Source organism: Rhipicephalus sanguineus, chromosome 6 (assembly GCF_013339695.2).
Source record: "Rhipicephalus sanguineus isolate Rsan-2018 chromosome 6, BIME_Rsan_1.4, whole genome shotgun sequence".
Taxonomy (NCBI): domain Eukaryota; kingdom Metazoa; phylum Arthropoda; class Arachnida; order Ixodida; family Ixodidae; genus Rhipicephalus; species Rhipicephalus sanguineus.
In genome coordinates, this window is record NC_051181.1 from 145,333,949 (window position 1) to 145,353,021 (window position 19,073).

General features: G+C 47.4%; 2 protein-coding genes across 2 annotated transcripts in view; one reads left to right on the forward strand and one right to left on the reverse strand.

Annotated features, from left to right (window-relative positions):
• The first annotated feature begins 2,709 nt into the window (after nucleotides 1–2,709).
• On the forward strand, nucleotides 2,710–4,325 carry LOC119396671 (transmembrane protein 267). Its single transcript, XM_037663968.2, has 2 exons — nucleotides 2,710–3,206; nucleotides 3,948–4,325. The coding sequence occupies exons 1-2, from the start codon at nucleotides 2,886–2,888 to the stop codon at nucleotides 4,275–4,277; spliced, it is 651 nt and encodes a 216-aa protein (XP_037519896.1). The 5' UTR covers nucleotides 2,710–2,885; the 3' UTR covers nucleotides 4,278–4,325.
• The window catches only part of LOC119396673 (bromodomain and WD repeat-containing protein 3), a 45,572-nt gene continuing 30,817 nt past the window's right edge, over nucleotides 4,319–19,073 (reverse strand). The window contains exons 28-33 of the mRNA XM_037663972.2: nucleotides 17,450–17,608; nucleotides 16,770–16,922; nucleotides 10,076–10,200; nucleotides 8,398–8,510; nucleotides 5,869–5,982; nucleotides 4,319–5,712 (exon numbers count right to left, since the gene is read on the reverse strand). Coding sequence (XP_037519900.1) covers nucleotides 4,964–5,712; nucleotides 5,869–5,982; nucleotides 8,398–8,510; nucleotides 10,076–10,200; nucleotides 16,770–16,922; nucleotides 17,450–17,608 — 1,413 coding nt within the window. The 3' untranslated portion in view covers nucleotides 4,319–4,963. The remainder of the gene's footprint in view (nucleotides 5,713–5,868; nucleotides 5,983–8,397; nucleotides 8,511–10,075; nucleotides 10,201–16,769; nucleotides 16,923–17,449; nucleotides 17,609–19,073) is intronic.

Consider the following 19,073-nt stretch of genomic DNA (forward strand, 5'->3'; position numbering starts at 1 on the left):
ATTATTCTTATTTACACCGCGTTTATTTACCCGCGTTGTTGCCGACAACTTATTGCTTCATCCACATCCCACGAGTAGCGCCAGTTTCTTGCTGCACTCAAATATGGTGCCATAACTCAAATCTACAAACCTTCAAACCAAAACCGGCCGAGCAGGCTGATTGTGTGGCGAAGGTCGCGGGACAGTTCGCTGGCCTGCTGGACGCCACTCCGCTCGTTCCTCTTGTCTTCAATAAAGTTTATTTTCTCCTTCTCCTTGTTTATGCATATCCACCTTTATGGCTCTAGAAGGCGACGGGCTCTAAAGAGGTTTAAAAAAAATTCTAGAGTGGAAGCAATCGAAATTTTGCAGAACCGAATGTGAAGCCAGCGTTTGGACATACCTTACCTGAAAAACATAGCCTTCTCGTCTGATGTCCGATTAGAAAATGCCCTTGTTCTGGTGACGTAAATGCTAGGTTAGTCATATGGTCGGTTACGAGGAAAGTAATATATCCCAATGAGTTTGTAACGCTCGCCAAGGCTTTGATAAGGAAGCCAGTAACACAGAGGCACGTTGAAGTATCTGTTCGGAACAATTAGCCATCGAAGGTCCGTGTTCAAGACCAACCTTGTCTTTACCTCTTGTTTTCTTTATAGTTTTTGGGTCCTTAACGCGCGCTAAGTGGATAAAAACAGTAAATAGGGCTAAATAACTGAAGTCGGTTTGTGGACACTGGCTTCATCATATGAAGAGAAAACGAGATGTATCATGGTGTGAGATATATATGTAGATCGAGTATATATCTTACACCGTAGGTAAGGGTAAGCTAATTGGTTTTAAACTAAGAGCACATGTACGTGACAGTTGACTTGCTACTTTTTCTTAGCTGACGTTTTATCGTTCGGCTTGTCACTCCAGCGTCTTTTTAACATCCTTGGATGGGCCACCCAAAAACCTTGCCTGTTTCTAGGAGTGTGCGAATATATATTTGAAAATTTCGAATAATTAATCGAATAGTGTTCTATTCGATTCGGCATTCGAATCGAATAGTGTATATTCGAAATACCATATATTTTTCCAATATACACTCTTCAGCATGGACGGAAAACCCCGAAGTAACGATATGCTGGAGCATTGAGGGGTCATTTTTGTACATGCTTACATGCACTAACAACAGATGCAACTGTTATCTGTTGCACGGCGGGCTCGCTTTCCAAAGGCATAGCGCATCGAAGACAAGACAAGAGACAGGCATGGGGGTAGCCAGGGGGGGGGGGGGGGGGGGCTGTGAAAATTTTCAATTTTGCTTGCGTATATATACGCACACAAACGCACGCACGTACATACATATAGTATGGTTTACCCCCCCCCCCCCCCCGAAAAAGATTTCTGGCTGCCTCTTGGATGTGCTACCTTTGGACGCAATAGTTATCGCGTGATGTAAATTTCATGCAGTTTTCAACAATGATATTTATCTGTCTGTGGCGCTAAAGCCCATTACGTGATAACTGGTTGGTTTATCTGTTTTAATAAATGTTTAGCTCGATGTGCGGTGTTCGGTTATTTCTTATACCTCAGTTTTATTTAAAGGCTAGTGACAAAGAGCCACCTTGAATACTCTTGTCACTGTTGTATTTCAATGTATATTTACAAAATAACCCGTATGCTCCAGTCGCTGATGCGTACGCCTACCTCAGTCTACATAACTGCATGTATAGTAGTTTTTGTCGATTAAAAGTAATCGTAATGTTCCTTTTATGTTAAAATCTGTGAATATTTGTTGCAAAGAAAGTGTTATGGGATCCTATAGCTGTTTCGAAAATGGTTGCCTGACTATTCGTGCGTCACTTCGCGACGGTGGATGCATCTGTTGAGCGCCACTGCCACGTGCAGACGCGTCTTCGTTTGCGCGCACCCGCCGCGCCGAGGAATTGTGTGCTCCCTCGCTCTCTCCCCACCCCCACACACAACTGTACAAGTGTAGTACAAGAGACAGCTACACTCCCCCCCCCCCCTCCCCCCGCTGTTCTTCCCATCTGTACGTAGCCCATTTCATCCGTCTTCGGCGTTTGTTTCTTTGCCTGGGGCTCGGAAGAGGCGCCTGCGGACTATGCAGCTTCGATGGTGCACCACCCACCCTCTTCCCGTGCTTTTTTTTTTTTTCTTCGAGAATATATCCCTGCTCCCTCCGCCGCCCTCCGTTCGCACCCCCGTCCCGTTTCTTCTATTTTTATATGTATTGTCTTTTCTCCGTTCTCGTATTTCACTCCGCGGTACCTTGTTCGTTGGTTCCAGCTATTTTCGCTGCCCAGAAGTATGCCTGCCGATAGGCACACGGTCACCGGATGTTGTGGGAAGCACACGCCTGCCTTTTTCAATGGCAGCGGCGGGGCCTTTCGCGAAATAAGCATAAGAAAATGCATAGCGAAGCGGCAGTTTCAAAACTGACAAGGGGGTTATGTGGTAGGTAGTGACAGCAGTGACAGCGACAAGTGAAAAGCGCAGAAATAATCAAATCACTCTCCTTTGTAATAATATCGTATAAACAGCAGAAATATTTTCTATGGGGCAGGGCTTTTGCAAAGTAAAACGCTAAAAAGAAAAAAAAGTGACGTCATAGTCGCCATTTTGTAGTGTTGGTGAAATCTGGTGAAATTTTGTTCTGGGGTTGGTGTCGAAGCCCCTTTCCAATCTGGCAACGCTGGTCGACGCGTCGTCGCGGTCGTCGCAGCTGGCTGCTATTTACTTTGATTTCGGTTCGGGAGTGTTCCCGGTTTTCCGCCGACTTTCACGCATTTCTTTCCTCGTTCTGCGCTTGCAAAATGCGCAAACATTGCTGATGTCAAAGGATATGCAGGCGCGCGTGCCACTCCACGCGTTGTGCCTTGTGCCAACAACGGGGCATGCCCGCACGTTTACCTTATCCACGCTGTACGGACACGTTTTGCCGAAACATCGTAATGGTGGCCTTCTACTTGCTCGGAGCTGCCATGACGGCGGCCGTGTCAACCGCAGGGGATTACGTTACGGGCCTGTGCCGGCTTCCGTGGATTCGCGCGCTGGCGGACAATGCGACGCACGGTTTGATCGCGTTCCTATGCTGGCTAATGGTTTCGGGTCAACCGCTGCGAAAGGCCAGCCTGCTAGACAGCTTACTCAGCGGTCTGTTTGGCTGTGCTGTCGACGTTGATCACTTTGTTGCCGCAAGATCTCTGAAAATAGAGGTAACGGAGCCCTCGGCATGCAGAGAGCTTGTGTACAACAGCTAAATGTGATTTGTCATGCTTGGTTTCATAGAGGCATTAGAACTCGACTCCCCCAGTGCCATCGTAAAACAATATTGGCGTGTGGTGCTGCAGGACATTGATTGTTCAGTAGCTACAGTATCAATATATTAGAAACAGTTCTACCAAATCTTGAATGTCACTTTCACTTGACTTTTCCAACTTTTATTGCAAGCTGTGCACTTTGGCCGCTGATGTCGCACGTCTTTGGCACTACATCGATACCATCACCCGCTGCGCATTCATGCTGCTTTACAATGTTTCACGTGTTGCTTTTCTATGCAAAGCATGGGCCATACAAGTTTAAAAAATATACTACTTAGCGTTGAGCTCTTAGTTCTGCATGAGCTCTGTGCACACGAGCACCACACATTACGCATCTGTGCTTCAATTAGAGCACCCGGTTAGTCACACCATTAATGTTGAAAAGTTTTGAAAGTTTCCCTTCCACTGGACTTAGGAAAGGTGTATGTAATTTGGCTGGTTCATCTATACAAATTCTCTCGAGTTCGAAAGTAGCGCAATTGCCATTGCATTCCTACATTGTCAGTGACTGTGGTAAAGACGAAAATATGGTCAATCATGCTTGTGTATGCAGTATGTAGATGAAATGTGGCACCTGTTACGTGCATGCAGTACTGCAGCCTGTTGCTAAGTTGGTGTACTGTTGATCTCTTTCAGAACGCCACAAACCTGAAGACGAGACCGTTTTTACACTGCAGTTCAGTGGTGCTCGTGAGCTTGTCGGTTGTTGCACTCTTGGGAAAGCTGTTGGGATTGTCCCAAGTCTACAAAGTAGCACTGATTGCTTTTGTGGCAGTGGCATCGCATCACCTGAGAGACTCCATACGGAGAGGCTTGTGGTTGTGGCCCTTTGGCAGTACGAGCCCTCTGAAGTTGCACATCTACTACATTGGACTTGCATGCACAGTGCTAATTGCAATGGCAGCCATGAAGCAGGTTCCCCAACAAAGAAGCACTGCTGGCATACCTCTAGTGAGAATTGTGTAAAGAATTTCAATCAAATAAAAGCCATAGAATCACTGTTGCATTCTCAAAGTGCTTGTAATCTCTCATCACCGAACCTTTTCACATTTGTTTTACACGCTGGCAGTGAGCAGACAAGCACACACTGGAAATCAACTCTTTTTACACAATTCCATTAAACATGTCTCATGCAGCTAAACAAAGCTGCAGACAAACATAAGTACACCATTCACAACTGCACTTACAGTTCACTGTGGAAGAGCCCTCACCACCAGAGTTTACAGAAGACACGTGTTGTTTTTACATGCACAATTATATATACAGTCAGTTGCATCACTAATTATCTACATCAACATGATAAACACTTACAATGGGCAACGAGAAGTTGAAAAAAAAAAAAACATTTCAACAAAAAGCAACATGATGTGTGGTGAATTTCAAACCCGGCATGCCCGCTGAAAAACTGGAATGTTTAAAATAAGACTTCCAGCCTTGTCACATTCATCCTACATACAAGCAGAAATGCCCTCCACAGCCTTCACGAATGACTTCAATAAATAATAACGAAAAACCGGCGTGTGAAGTATGCAATTTACATATGAAAACGTCATTTGGCTGCTGGACAATGTGAAGATGATGATACTCTGAGCTCTCGGAGATGTCAACAAACATTGACACTCCACTGACCGATTTGTATATGGAGGCAGACTTCACTGGGCCACCATGGCACGTGCCGCATGCTTAGAAAGTTTTCGTAACCGGCCCCGGCTGCTGATGGAAAGCACCTCGCGCGCCCTTGAGTCAAGTCCGTCCTCCTCATCGTCAGAGTCACCTGTCCACTCTGAATCTTCATCTTCTTGGTAACGAACTTTCTGCTGACCACGGTTTCTTGTTTGCACGCGAGTCTTGCTATTTGTGGTCGCACTAGACCTGACGGTCGTCTCCGGTGAAAAACTAGTCGTCTTGCGGGGCTTGCGCGACGACCGCCGAGGCTGTCCGTAGTCGTGGTCTGTCATGAAGGAAGACGACTTTTCCGAGCTGCCCGTTGTCATCTCAGACTCTCCGCTGCTGTTCTCGCGCTTTTTCCTCTGGTCCGATGTATTTCTCGACGAACTGCTCTCTCCGCTGCAGCTAGTCGAGTTGCTGCTGTCGTCGCTGCCAATCACGTTGGTGCGAGCGGCTCGCCTCGACGATCTGCGCCTGCCTGGAGGAGAGTCATCGTAGTTGTCATCGTCGTCGTCTTCGTCATGCTGCTCCTCGCTGTTCTCGTCCTCACTGGAATCCTGGCTGCATTCTTCCTCCTCGGCCTCTCTGTGGCTGTCGTCCCCTTCCGATGAAGAGATGTACCGTGTGGCCTTTCGCTTGCGGCTGGCCTTGGATAAATTTTCACTAGAGGAGCTACTCTGCAGTTTCCACGTTACCGCGGGGGACGTCTTCTTCCCGTTCACCATTCGGTCACCTGCACAAAATGGAACTGTCTTATAAAACTCAAGTTGGGACATATGCCATGATGTGGACAGGGGGTCGTCAATGAGGTTAACACAAAAAATCTCACAAACAAGACAGCCCTATCTTAGTAAGAAATGATCAGGCTACGGATGAGAAGGGTGCCCACCTTGTCCGCCCGACCTGGTAGACCGAACCAAATTGCTGGCTTGCACAATCTGCTTCATGTCAACATCATCGTCCGTATCTGAATCGGACTCTGCATAGCACTTTACTTGGAGCACTAAAAGATGTAGAAGGAAAAGAGAAAAAACATTATTAGAAGCTGCCTGTGTGCAATTGTTTCATTGAACACGCTGGGACCGCTACGATATTGGTTAAAAGGCATGAAGGATTAGCGATGTAGAACAGTTACCGAATCCTAACCTGTTACAGTCAAACTTCGTTAATACGTACCCGCTTTAAACATACTAACGGTTAAAACATAGCTGCGACGAATCCCCGACCGAGTCCCATAGAGCCCAATGCATTCGCTGACCGCTTAAGCCGTAGTGGTTCGCCCTATGCCTACCGGTTAGTGCGTACCCTGCGTACCGCGGTAACTTTTTGTGCCATAAAATTTTACTGTGCTGCTCAACTTCCCGACGCCAGAATGTGCCGCCAAAGGTCTTCCGCCTTTTTGAGAAGTGCGCAGATCAGTCGATCCCCGATTCCGACTTCCGCGCGATTGCGGCGACGCCTTTGCTGGTAAGCATCGGGAAAGAACGAAGGCGAGGTGGCGGCCACCGACGAACGCGCCAACATGACTTATCGCCGACAACCTTATCACAATAAGTATCTTCAGCTATCTGCTCGGGCACGCGTGTGGCGCAGCGCTACTTTTTAAGCCTACTACACGCTTTTATTAGGCGACAACCTGAACGCGCTGGGCCACCGATCGCTGCCGCTTCGTCGTGCGCGGCCGTCTTCAAGGCTGAAGTTGAATTAATGGCACAAATGCTCGGTTAGGGTCGAAGAACTTCAGCCATGTACCAACTAGCCCGACAGCAAACGCTACTAAGCCGTCATAAGGCGCGCACCGCTTTATAGAAGCGAAAGCAGATCGCTGTTGCGTAGTTAGCGTTGCGGGTCGCGGGCGCCGAGAAACCTCGCTGGATTGACGCTATCACACTAAACGCACGTGTACGATACTGCAAGCGTAGCGCGGTTGTAACTATACTGCAAGCTTTTATTAGGCGACCACACAACGCGCCTCCGTCCGCTGCCAGGACCGCTAGAGCATCGCGGAGTGCGCATCGCTTGCATGAAGCCCGTCATCGCTGCGTTAACCGAACAAGCTACTCGCCGCATCTGTGCACGATCTGGAGCGAAGTGGGTACGAACAACAGTCCCACGATAAATGCGCGCGTGCGGCACAGCAAGCGGCCCGGTAGTGACGGCGTGAGCCGAGTAGGCGACGCGCTGCACGCAACTAGCCGGGAGACGATCGGCTCCCGGCTCCACGCGGCCGTACCGCGTTTCACTGGAACTGTGTCAGTTTTCGTTTAGTGGCAGATCGCGGTTAGACGCACACACATATACCGCGGAAATCACACTGTCCCTTCTGTCGCTATGTCGGTCACTGCGTTGACCACGTATCAGGGACCCTGCAATAGTTTCGAAATGCTCTTCGGCGTCGCCACTACGCATTATCGGGCGGTCGTGCGAGTGTGCCAGGATCTTTTCTCCACTTTGGCAAAAAGAAAGAAAAGGCTTTGCGATGGGTACTTAAGGCAATATTTGCTGTGGCACTCTATTTATTTGGGCGATGGCGTACGCTAGGAGATGCAAATTTGTACTTGGTGTTTAATGCGTACTACTGTTTAGTGCGTAGTTATGCCGCGTTCCCGGCAGGTACGTATTAACGAGGTTTCACTGTATCGGCAAAAGCTTGCTGTAAAACGGATCTACCTGTCGCCATGAAAACGTTTCCCTCTTAGCAAAGCCTCTCTCGGTGTGGCCATTTACTTGAGAAACTTGCAAGTATTAGAAGAAGGAACACGGGACAATGGCGACACTTGCTTCAGCATTCCTTTTGCTACTTGCTTATTTTAACGCGTCAAGAGGAGCAAATCAAGGCTATCCCTACAGCAAAGCGCCCGATTTGACAGTTTTTGTTATCACTGTGTGGTAAATGACGAGCACATGTGGAGGTAAACACAGGGAGAGTTATTTGTACTTGTTAATTGAGTGTAGCAATTATCAGATAAAAGGAAACGAAAGTGTAAAAAACATCCACCAGAGGGGGACCAAACCCACAACCTTGCAGTATGTGTGCGATGCATTACCAGTTGCTTTATTGTAGTGCCCACAGGGAAACATCTGTTTTTACTTGTTCAATGGTTCGAAAATAACTGTGTCCATTGCTGCCAATGAGCTTCACCTTGGATATCATACAAGCCATTAAATATTGATTTCCAATCAAAATAAAAAGAGATGGATCACATCACGCAACAATTTCTGAAAACTGTGCTTTCACAAGGCGTGGGTCCGAGCTAGTTGGTACTCCATGATCAATACTTCTTGCACGAAATTTCTTAGACAACGGACGAAACAGACACGGACAGGCGCAAGACACGGACAGCACATTGGTTTAACGAACGTAAGCAACCAACGTTTCACTCAAGAGAAGCTAAAGAACAATATACGCAGAGTTTACCAGCTGATCTCATAGTGGATGAGGATGTGCCAGCTTGTGATGACTGGCCACTCGTTCTTGATGATGATGGCTGCGAGTCACTTGAAAAATCAAGCACCGCTGCTGGGTGGCGTCTGAAACAGTGCCAGAAAAAATATTTTAAAAATCTGGAACAGAACAACTTATGCTAAACAGACTTACACAGATTGAGTCCATTCTACCTAATCATGCAGCCATGTGAAAGCTTTAAGAATTGACTAAGAAAGCATCTTGCCATGTGTTTGGAAATCTGAGTGTTTCATAATTTAACTAAAGGAAACACTTTTTCAGCAAAAACATGATGCCATTTGGAAATTCTAAACGAAGAATGCAGTTTACATTCCGGAAATACGTAACAATGATACAGTATTTCTCAGCCTTCTCAAGGCTATGGGATGTGCACAACTGCACAGTAGTATGTATTACAAGAAAACCAGCTACCAACTTTTAAGGAAAAACAATGTTCTAATCTGTGAGGTCACAACAAAGGCTTTCAGTTATGTTCAGATTCACATACAGTACACTCCCATTAACTAAGACGAATTCTTGCTTAAGCCAAACAACATGGGAACATTGTGTTCAGTTTCCCATAAACTAAATGCAAAAAAAAAAAAAAAAAATCATTCCAAGATGAACCACCCAACAGGCACTCTTCTCGTCGACAGTGGACAGGCACTCATCCACGGCAATCCTCCACGGCACATCCACGGCACTCATCCACGTCGACAGTGGATGAACTTTTGCAGTGACCACCACCACTGCCGATTCCGTGCAACAAGCATTGCAGTTTCAGGCGACCATTGGAAAGTGAAAAAATAAAGCACTGCATTGTGTCTTTTCCTGAGCCTGAGGCTTACAACGGTGAGCAGCACAAAGGGAGATCTTCAGCTGGACGTCGATCAGGAAAAGTTACTATGGGCCGAAAACGAGAAAATGTGCAAACCTTGAAGACAAGCTTGCAGGCTTTCTTAAGCAACTCAGTGTGTACCAACTTTGTCAAAGTAATGGCCCGTCATTGATGTGTATCCAGGAGTGATCTTAGAGCCAGCAAAACAGGATCATAGAAGAAAATGAAACGCCAGGAGATTTTCATTCTATGAAGGCGAATTGCGCTCTTCTCTCCCATTGATTTTTTCCCTAGCATACAGGCTTGTCACAGTTTTACTGTTATATTCTGATAACAAGGCATTTATGTGCATTTTTATTTCGAACCCGCAAAATTGGGTGCGCATTAGATTAATGTAAATACGGTACTTGAAGACGTAAATTTTACCAAGTTGAGCCAATTCTAGTAATATGCATGTTTGGGCTAGCTGGTAATCCATAACCCAATTCTTCTTTAGCGCAAACTTCCGAGACAAGTCATCCCCATTCTCAGTCAACATCATTCAATGTTTTTAAGTAACATATTTGGATGCGTTTGGCATGTTAGCATGTCTTTTTGAAGGGCAGTTCTGAAAAGACGAAAAAATTTTCAGGTTTTCCTTTGAGTTCCTTACGGGAGTCTACGTACTGTACAAGATGCCATCTCTGACAACTGTTTCAAAATAAAAGATTTCCATGAGGGGCGTCACATTCACTTTTGCTACTGACGTTACACCTGAAGCTGCACCGGCAGAACACTGACATGGCAAGAGACAACTACGCAAGCGAAGCTCACCTGCTGCTAACATACTGGTTGTTCTTCACTTTGGTCTCATACTTCACTGCTGACCTCCAGTCACTGGTGATCTGACGAATGCGTTCTTCAAACAAAGCAGACATTCGTATTGTCATGGAGTATATCTGAAAGGAGAAGCATGCAATGCTGTAGGCACTGTCAACTACAGAACACTAATATGCAAAAGAAACCACGGATGATTTTTGAACAGTGACAAAATTCATCAATAAGTAAGACAGTCACATGATTTAGGCCTCCTCAATGCAGAGTTTCAGCATCACAGCATGTCTAACTGGTCACTGGGTAACATTTTACATTGCACTGTTAATTAACCATGTTATAAGAGGATGTGTAATTATTTAACAGGTCTGAATCACATCTGAGTTTAGGTTAATGGTACTGGCTAAGAGCAGCACAAATGCCCTGCCAATCTAAGACTTTACACACATCACATAAAAGAAAAACAATGGGTGCATTAGATGCTGCAATCGCATCTCACTCTGTCGACAAAAAAACACCAATAGCAGAAAATATTGCTGCGGACAGCCATCAAATACCATTAGGCTGAAGACGACGACGACGATTTGGAGACTGTTATGTGCCGCTGCCTTGCCCGGGCACTCTTCTGTAAATACACTGTAAATACAGCCTCTAGTCTTCGTCCCGTCACGTAACATTTTGGTGGACGTGCTGGGTACCTCCCTTCGTCACGAAGCTTCGCAGTGGACGCCACCTTGAGCCTTCGAACATGGCTCTGGAAAATGCGCCGACCGCTCCGGCTCCAACACCTGCCGCCAACGCGACGTACATCAACGTCACCGCTCCTCGTGACCCTGGTGTTTTCTCTGGCGCCAATGGGCAAGACGTCGACAAGTGGCTCAGCCTTTACGAACGCGTCAGCACAGGTAACCGGTGGGACCCTACTCTCATGCTTGCCAATGTGCTATTCTACCTCGACGGCACCCCGCGAGTGTGGTATGAGACGCATGATACTGAGCTGACAAGTTGGGATCTATTCAAAGAGAAGATACGAGAGTTGTTCGGCAACCCTGACGGTCACCAGCTCGCTGCGAAGAAGGCGTTGTCGACCCGCGCGCAGACGTCAACAGAGCCGTACGTCATGTACATCCAAGACGTCTTGGCTCTCTGCCGTGCAGTTGACTCGCACATGACGGAACAGGACAAGATTGCTCACATTCTCAAGGGTATCGCTGATGATGCGTTCAACCTGCTCGTCTTCAATAACGTGTGCACTGTTGATGCGGTCATCAAAGAATGCCGGCGCCTGGAACTCGCTAAAAGCAAGCGCATTCTTCCGCAGTTTGCTCGCTTGCCTAACACCGCGCCGACGTCGTTCTGTGCCGATGTTCCCCGTTCAACAAGCAACGATGCCAACGTTACCCGAATTGTGCGACGAGAAATTGAAGCTGCTTATCCAGCTACCTGCGAGCCCAGCACCTGCTCTCCCCCTGCAGTTCCGGTTTCGATGATTCAGGCAGTTGTCCGTCAGGAGATTGCAAGCATGGGACTTCACTCTGTCTGCTCGGTAAACCACGTGGACTCTCGGCCGTATCCTCCGACTGCATCCCCTTCACCAACCCAGTTCCAACCACGTTTCCGCAACGCTGAATGGCGCACTGCTGACGACAGGCCCATCTGTTTCATCTGCCACCGGATTGGACACATCTCTCGGCATTGTCGCAATCGCTGGAACTCTCCTGCACAGCACACGTACACTGGCTACAACCGCGACTATGGCTCTTACCGTCCCTCTACAGCACGTACCGATCACGCTGCCACTGAATCTATTGCTCCTAGCCGCCCGTACTCACGCTCACCTTCGCCCCTGCGCCGGCAGTCCCGCTCACCCCAGCCCCGTCGCTCCAATTCGCCAAGCTTCAACGCACGCTCCCACCAGGAAAACTAGATGATGCAGCGCCCGGAGGTGCCGCTGCATTGCTCCCTACGCTGCCAAATCCTCTACTGACCCTTTCGACCAATATGAACCTCATTGAAGCACACATCGACGGTGTTCCTGTTCGTGCTCTGATCGACACGGGAGCCCATTTATCTGTGATGAGTGCTAGTCTTCGGACTCGCCTGAAGAAAGTTCTAACACCAGCCACGAAGCCAGTTGTCCGTGTCGCCGACGGCGGAACAGCTTGTGCAATTGGCATGTGTACAGCTCGAGTCCACATCGCCGATCGATCTACCATCGTTGTTTTCACCGTACTCGCCCACTGCCCCCACGACGTCATTCTTGGCTTGGACTTCCTTTCTGCTCATTCGGCGCTCATAGACTGCTCTACCGGTACTCTCCGCCTTGACCTTCCTCTTCCAGATCACCCTGCGCCGCCTCCCATTCGCCTCACCGCCGCAGACTTCGTTCGCTTACCACCCACAGCTCTGACCTACGTTGACTTGGTACCATCCTCACCAGTGCCCGACGGGGAGTACATCGCGACTCCTGTCAAGGATGTTCTTCTCTACCAGGGTATTACAGTGCCTCGTTCTGTATTATCTATTACATCCAATCGCACATGTCTTCCAGTGGTCAACTTTGGCTTGACAATGCAAGTGCTGCCACGAGGGATATCCTTGGCACATATCAGCGCCTTCGACGATCCCTCGATAGCATCAGTTACGTTGGAGGATGGTACTACCGAGCACACCGACCACTCGCAGTCCGCCGCATCTGTTCTCGACGACCTGAAGAGAATGATTGCGCCAGATCTACCCCCAAAGAATGCTGACGACCTCTACCGGGTTCTATTTTCGTACCGCGATATTTTTGATCTTCACGACCGTCCTTTGGCACAAACTACGACCGTGAAACATCGCATAAATACTGGCGATGCCGCTCCTGTTCATAGGCGTCCGTATCGAGTGTCACACGCAGAGCGTCAAGTGATTCAGGCAGAAGTCACGAAGATGCTCACCAAGAACATCATCGAGCCATCATGCAGCCCATGGGCGTCACCCGTTGTCTTAGTGAAAAAGAAAGACGGCTCGTGGCGATTCTGCGTGGACTACCGGCATCTCAACAAAGTAACAAAAAAGGACGTTTACCCCTTACCTCGTATTGACGACGCCCTTGACTGCCTACATGGTGCTCGCTACTTTTCGTCTATTGACCTACGCTCTGGCTATTGGCAGATCGCTGTGGATGATATGGACCGCGAGAAAACCGCTTTTATCACACCTGATGGTCTTTATCAATTCAAGGTGATGCCATTCGGACTATGTAACGCACCGGCCACATTTGAACGCATGATGGACTCCCTCCTTCAAGGATTCAAGTGGTCCACATGTCTGTGCTACTTGGACGACGTTATAGTGTTCTCCCCCACTTTCGCGAGTCATCTAGAGCGCCTATCTGCAATACTGCAAGTTTTTCGCCGAGCTGGTTTGCAACTGAACGCATCGAAGTGCCACTTTGGTCGTCGCAAGATTACCGTGCTTGGCCACCTCGTTGATGCCAATGGAGTACAGCCGGACCCATCCAAAATCCGCGCTGTTACGAATTTCCCGATTCCTAAGTGTGTTAAAGATGTACGCAGCTTCATTGGTTTATGCTCGTACTTCCGCCGCTTTGTGAAAAATTTCGCGGTCATAGCACGACCACTTACTGACCTTTTGAAAAAAGAGGTGCCATTTGTATGGGGCGACGCCGAAGCTTCCGCGTTCGGTCATTTGATCCGGCTGCTTACAACGCCGCCCGTTCTGGCCCACTTTGATCCTTCTGCGCCGACTGAAGTTCGTACCGACGCCAGTGGGCACGGCATAGGCGCAGTACTAGCCCAACGACAGCACAGTACTGATCGCGTCATCGCCTACGCCAGCAGGCTCCTCACAACTTCGGAGCGCAACTACTCTATCACGGAACGTGAGTGTCTGGCCCTAGTTTGGGCGGTTGCGAAATTCCGCCCATACTTATACGGCCGACCCTTTTCAGTCGTAACGGACCACCACGCGCTCTGCTGGTTGTCCTCACTGAAAGACCCTACAGGACGACTTGGTCGCTGGGCGTTACGCCTTCAAGAATATTCCTATACTGTCATATACAAGTCTGGTCGCCTGCACATGGACGCCGATTGCTTGTCCCGTTATCCGGTAGACGAGGCCGAAGACACCGACCACGACGCACCCAATGGCATCTTTTCTCTGTCTCCTTTCGAGAACATCGCAGACGAGCAGCAACGCGACCTTTCGCTGCGAGAACTCATCCACCGTCTGCAGACATCGCCCAATGACGCTTCAGTGCGCCACTTCGTTCTCCAGGATGGTGTCCTATACCGTCGTAACTTCCATCCAGACGGGCCGGAACTTCTTCTAGCCATACCGAGACATTTGCGCCGAACTGTTCTTTTTGAACTTCATGACGCTCCAACTGCAGGACACCTAGGTGTATCGCGCACGTACGACCGCATCCGCCGTCGCTTCTACTGGCCCGGTCTCCTCCGTTCTGTTCGACGCTACGTTTCTGCCTGTGATTCCTGTCAACGTCGCAAAACGCCCCAGATGTTCCCTGCTGGTCATCTCCAACCAATCGACGTTCCCGTAGAGCCGTTCTTCCGTGTTGGACTTGATCTTCTCGGCCCGTTTCCTACGTCATCCACCGGGAACAAATGGGTAGCCGTGGCGACTGATTACGCTACCCGATATGCCATAACACGGGCTCTCCCCACCAGCTGCGCCACCGACGTCGCGGACTTTCTCTTACATGACATCATCTTGCTCCATGGTGCTCCACGACAGCTACTCACTGACCGTGGCCGTAACTTTCTCTCTAAAGTTATCGCCGACATTCTGCGTTCCTCCGCCACTCAGCACAAATTGACCACCTCATACCATCCGCAAACGAACGGTCTCACGGAGCGCTTCAACAGAACCCTCACGGATATGCTGTCGATGTACGTGTCGAATGACCACCATGACTGGGACATTGCTCTCCCTTACGTCACGTTCGCATACAATTCTTCTCGACACGCCACTGCCGGATTTTCGCCGTTTTATCTACTTTACGGTCGTGAACCCACCCTCCCACTTGATACTGTTCTTCCTTCGGCTGCCACCCCAGCTACCGAGTACGCACGTGATGCCATAGCACTTGCCGATCATGCGCGCCAACTTGCCCGTACTCGGCTGACTGCCTCGCAAGACACACAGCGACATTACTACGATGCCCGCCACCGCGACGCACACTTCTCGCCTGGCGCGCTCGTGCTGCTCTGGTCGCCTTCCCGTCATGTGGGACTTTCGGAGAAGCTCCTGTCTAGATACACAGGACCCTACCGCGTCATCCGCCAAGTAACACCCGTAACCTACGAGATTACTCTGGTCAGTCCTCCTTCACCCTCTGCCGCGGTGTCAAGTGACATCGTGCACGTCAGTCGACTCAAGGCCTACTCCAGTGTATCTGACCCATAACTTTAAAAGCTCCGGGACGGCGCTTTTACCGCCGGGGGTCATGCTGCGGACAGCCATCAAATACCATTAGGCTGAAGACGACGACGACGATTTGGAGACTGTTATGTGCCGCTGCCTTGCCCGGGCACTCTTCTGTAAATACACTGTAAATACAGCCTCTAGTCTTCGTCCCGTCACGTAACAATATGAACTCAACCTTATTATGCTTCATTGCCGATTGCGCTAGCTTAGCTTCCTCTAACGTTTCCTAGTTTGAGGCACAAAGTTTAGCAGAGATAGAAAAAGCCGTTTGTATAGGTATCCTTACGAGGACACTGACAGTCAACCTGATCTTATATATTTTTGAGTCTTTGTCAATATGATGCCTAGACAATCATTACCCTTCAGCTTCTCGTCTACATATCCGCTATGAAGCTTGCAATAAACATGTTCAGCCATAACTGCAGTTAGTTTAAGTGAAGACAAGGGTCTCAAAATAGCAAAAATATCGTTAAGAAAATGTGATTTTTCGGAAATCACAATTTCGAAGTATTTACAATCCAAATTGTGCTCTGCAAAATGATTATGCTATGGCAAAATAGCCTTTCTTTTTCTTACAGGCTCAATAGATAAAATGAATGTTTTGAAAACTTGAAACGCCATTTTCTCGGCTTTGTTATTGTGAAGTGCCTCTGCCTTACGGAAGTTTTGAGTAAGTTTCTATGAACAAATTTAAACAAACTTGGTATCACCCTTTTCAGCAACAAGTGAAATACCGGCTGAAGCCTTTCTTTTTATGTCACAACCTTGATGCAACTGTAATTATTTGATAAGTACCAGCTAATTAGTGGAGGCTAATTTTTACACCTTCGAAGTTCGAAAATAATTTCTGATTAAAGAAATAGCTCTTTTGGCATCTAATTTGCTTTAGTCCGTGGGGTAGACGTTTTAGAAGAACCACGTAGTTCAGAAAAGTAACTTTTTGTATTGCAAATTACCAGAACGACCCGTAAGAAATTACCTAATTACAACGTGGAAATTTATTTATTATTACAATGTGGAATGATATATCTGAAATTTGTTTGCAGATTTGAAACCTCCATTCAATCATGCACATGCATGCTAATTTTCCTTAATTTAAGATAGGATAACAAATGAACCTTTTTTCAAGACCCTCATACCCTTAAAAAACAACGGTTAAGGCTGTTAGTGCCGCAGGCACATTGAGTACAGAGGCCTTTCTGTTTGCTCTTTCAGCCTGCGCAGTGCAGTGACCACCACCTACCCTAGACTTCTTGTTGGTGTTGTAGTTTCGAGAGTTCGCAAAGATGAGCCGCATGTCCTTGCAAAATTCAACGGGGCTCGGATAGAGGTCCCGCGTGAGCCGATCCCTCACTGTACCCAGGTCCATCGGCGTGTCAATTATGTTGGCATAGTCCTGCAAGCACAGGCCATAAACACTCAAGCAATCCCGGTTGTGGCAAAAACAGGCACAGCATTAGTTCACACTATTCCTAATATACTGCGCATGAACTAGGCCTAGCAACAAACACTTTCGAAATCCTAGACACAAACAGATAAGCAAAAAAAGAGCCTTCGAATATAGGGTAATTGTGTAGTACTTATAAGCTGCGAGACAGGAGTTGACAACAGCTTTTATAACTCCCGAAAACAAATAAATTAAATAGGCTGCAGAACGTTAATCAGACTTCTGGCAACATATACATTAGAAAGGATTATGGAGAAAAATTAACTGTTCAACCTGTTCAGAAAAAGGTGCTCTCTAGATGCTGCAACAACACTTCTGCAAGTGGATATCAAGATATGGAGGTGGAAACTACATCAGGGAATGAAGCACAATGAGTCGCTACATCTAACATGGACAGGGCACACTGAGCACACAAAATGAGACATTGGATGACCTATCTGCTTGCTTTGTGATGTTTGGATAAACGCAAGGCTTACAGGGTAGGCTGCCGAGTCCACTGGCTGCCGGAAAGGTGTGGAATCCTCGCACTGGAAGATGAAGTTCAACAGCTCCTGGCACTGGCCTTTCCATGTCACCGAGGTCAGAGGGGCAGTGCCGGGGGCTCTCCGTTTCTGGGGTCTGCTGGACGTTGTTGTCTGCAGGCAAACGAGCATCTACCATCAATGAGTGGTCAAGCATTTACGAGCATGTGCGCAAAGGCCGATAAACATACAGCATGTCTTTCAGCAGTGCCTTGGACTAGGGGTGTGTGAATAGTGAATTTCTGAACCGAATCAAATACAAATCGGGTAGTGATGGCATCGAATCGAATACTATTAGAATAGTTTTCGAATAGTAAGGCAGCCATTTTCAAGGCAGCCTTAGAATGTTAATGTAACCATTTTAGAAACAGCCATTTAACCATTTAAAGCAAATATTGTCACGTGGTTGTGACGGTGAAGAAGACTCCAGCAGAACTCCGAAATATTTAACTCTTTATTTGGCCAAACTGCAAGAAATGCACGCTGTATACTGATAGCGGTGAGCAGGGTGTCGGCCGTCGATAATTTGACAAGCGGTAAAGTGTGCCGGCTTTTATAAACGTGCTATAGAAGATTCCAGCATTATCACTGCTGGCAGCATAAGTTTGCGAATACACTAGACTATTCGCGTCCTGCGTGTATTCTTAACGGAATGAGCTTTAACAATCGCGAAACTTCTGAAACACTGCGGTGCGGTCTGCGCCGAGCGTTGCTAACAGTATTTCTGGGTGAAATCCAAAATACATCAAAATAACACATGTGGCAATATTCACAAGCTTTAACAAAGGAACATTACGATTACATTTATCCGACAAAAAAACAACAGTACAATTATGCAAACTGAACTAGCTTGTATACAGCAGCAATTACCCCCGTATTCTCAAACAAGCCTCAACTCAAAGTTAGTCCTTCACTTAACCGAGTTGAGCACAGTGCCACTTCTCAAGAATTGCAGCAGATTATCGCTGATACGCAGCGACTTGTCCTGCCTAGAGATGGCACTCCCATCGACTTTCTCAAGTTAAGGCGAAGCGTCTAGTGAAAGGACGTTCTAGAATACGGCGGTTAGAGCCTTAGAAATATTTTGTAACTGCAGGTTGAAATGCAGCAGTGACTACAGCATTGAAGGTAGCACTTTGTCGACAAATTTTAAATAAAACTGACATATAAATATAGAACAATATTCATGAGTCAATGTCATGAATATCATGATGAAGATAGCGGATTGATTACTCTGTCGCTTCAGCTACAAGAGTTTTAAGCAAAGACGCCTTCATCTTGCGATAAATAGTGTCAATGATCCCGCAACACCTCGGGCTGCATATGCGCACCTTGGTAATTTGATGATTAAAACGAGAAATGTTACCCCTCTCTGTTGCAATGTTTTGTTCCCTTGAGGTTTTTTTCACCAATACTTATTACTTAAAAATTTTCGGTACTTCTAATATGCCCTATTCGATTCGTTATTCAAAATTTTCGAATATTTACACACCCCTACATAGGACAAGTACAACACGATACCATTCAATGGTGGCGTAGTGACCACAAAACATTTCATTAAGGAAAAGAATTCGTTAAA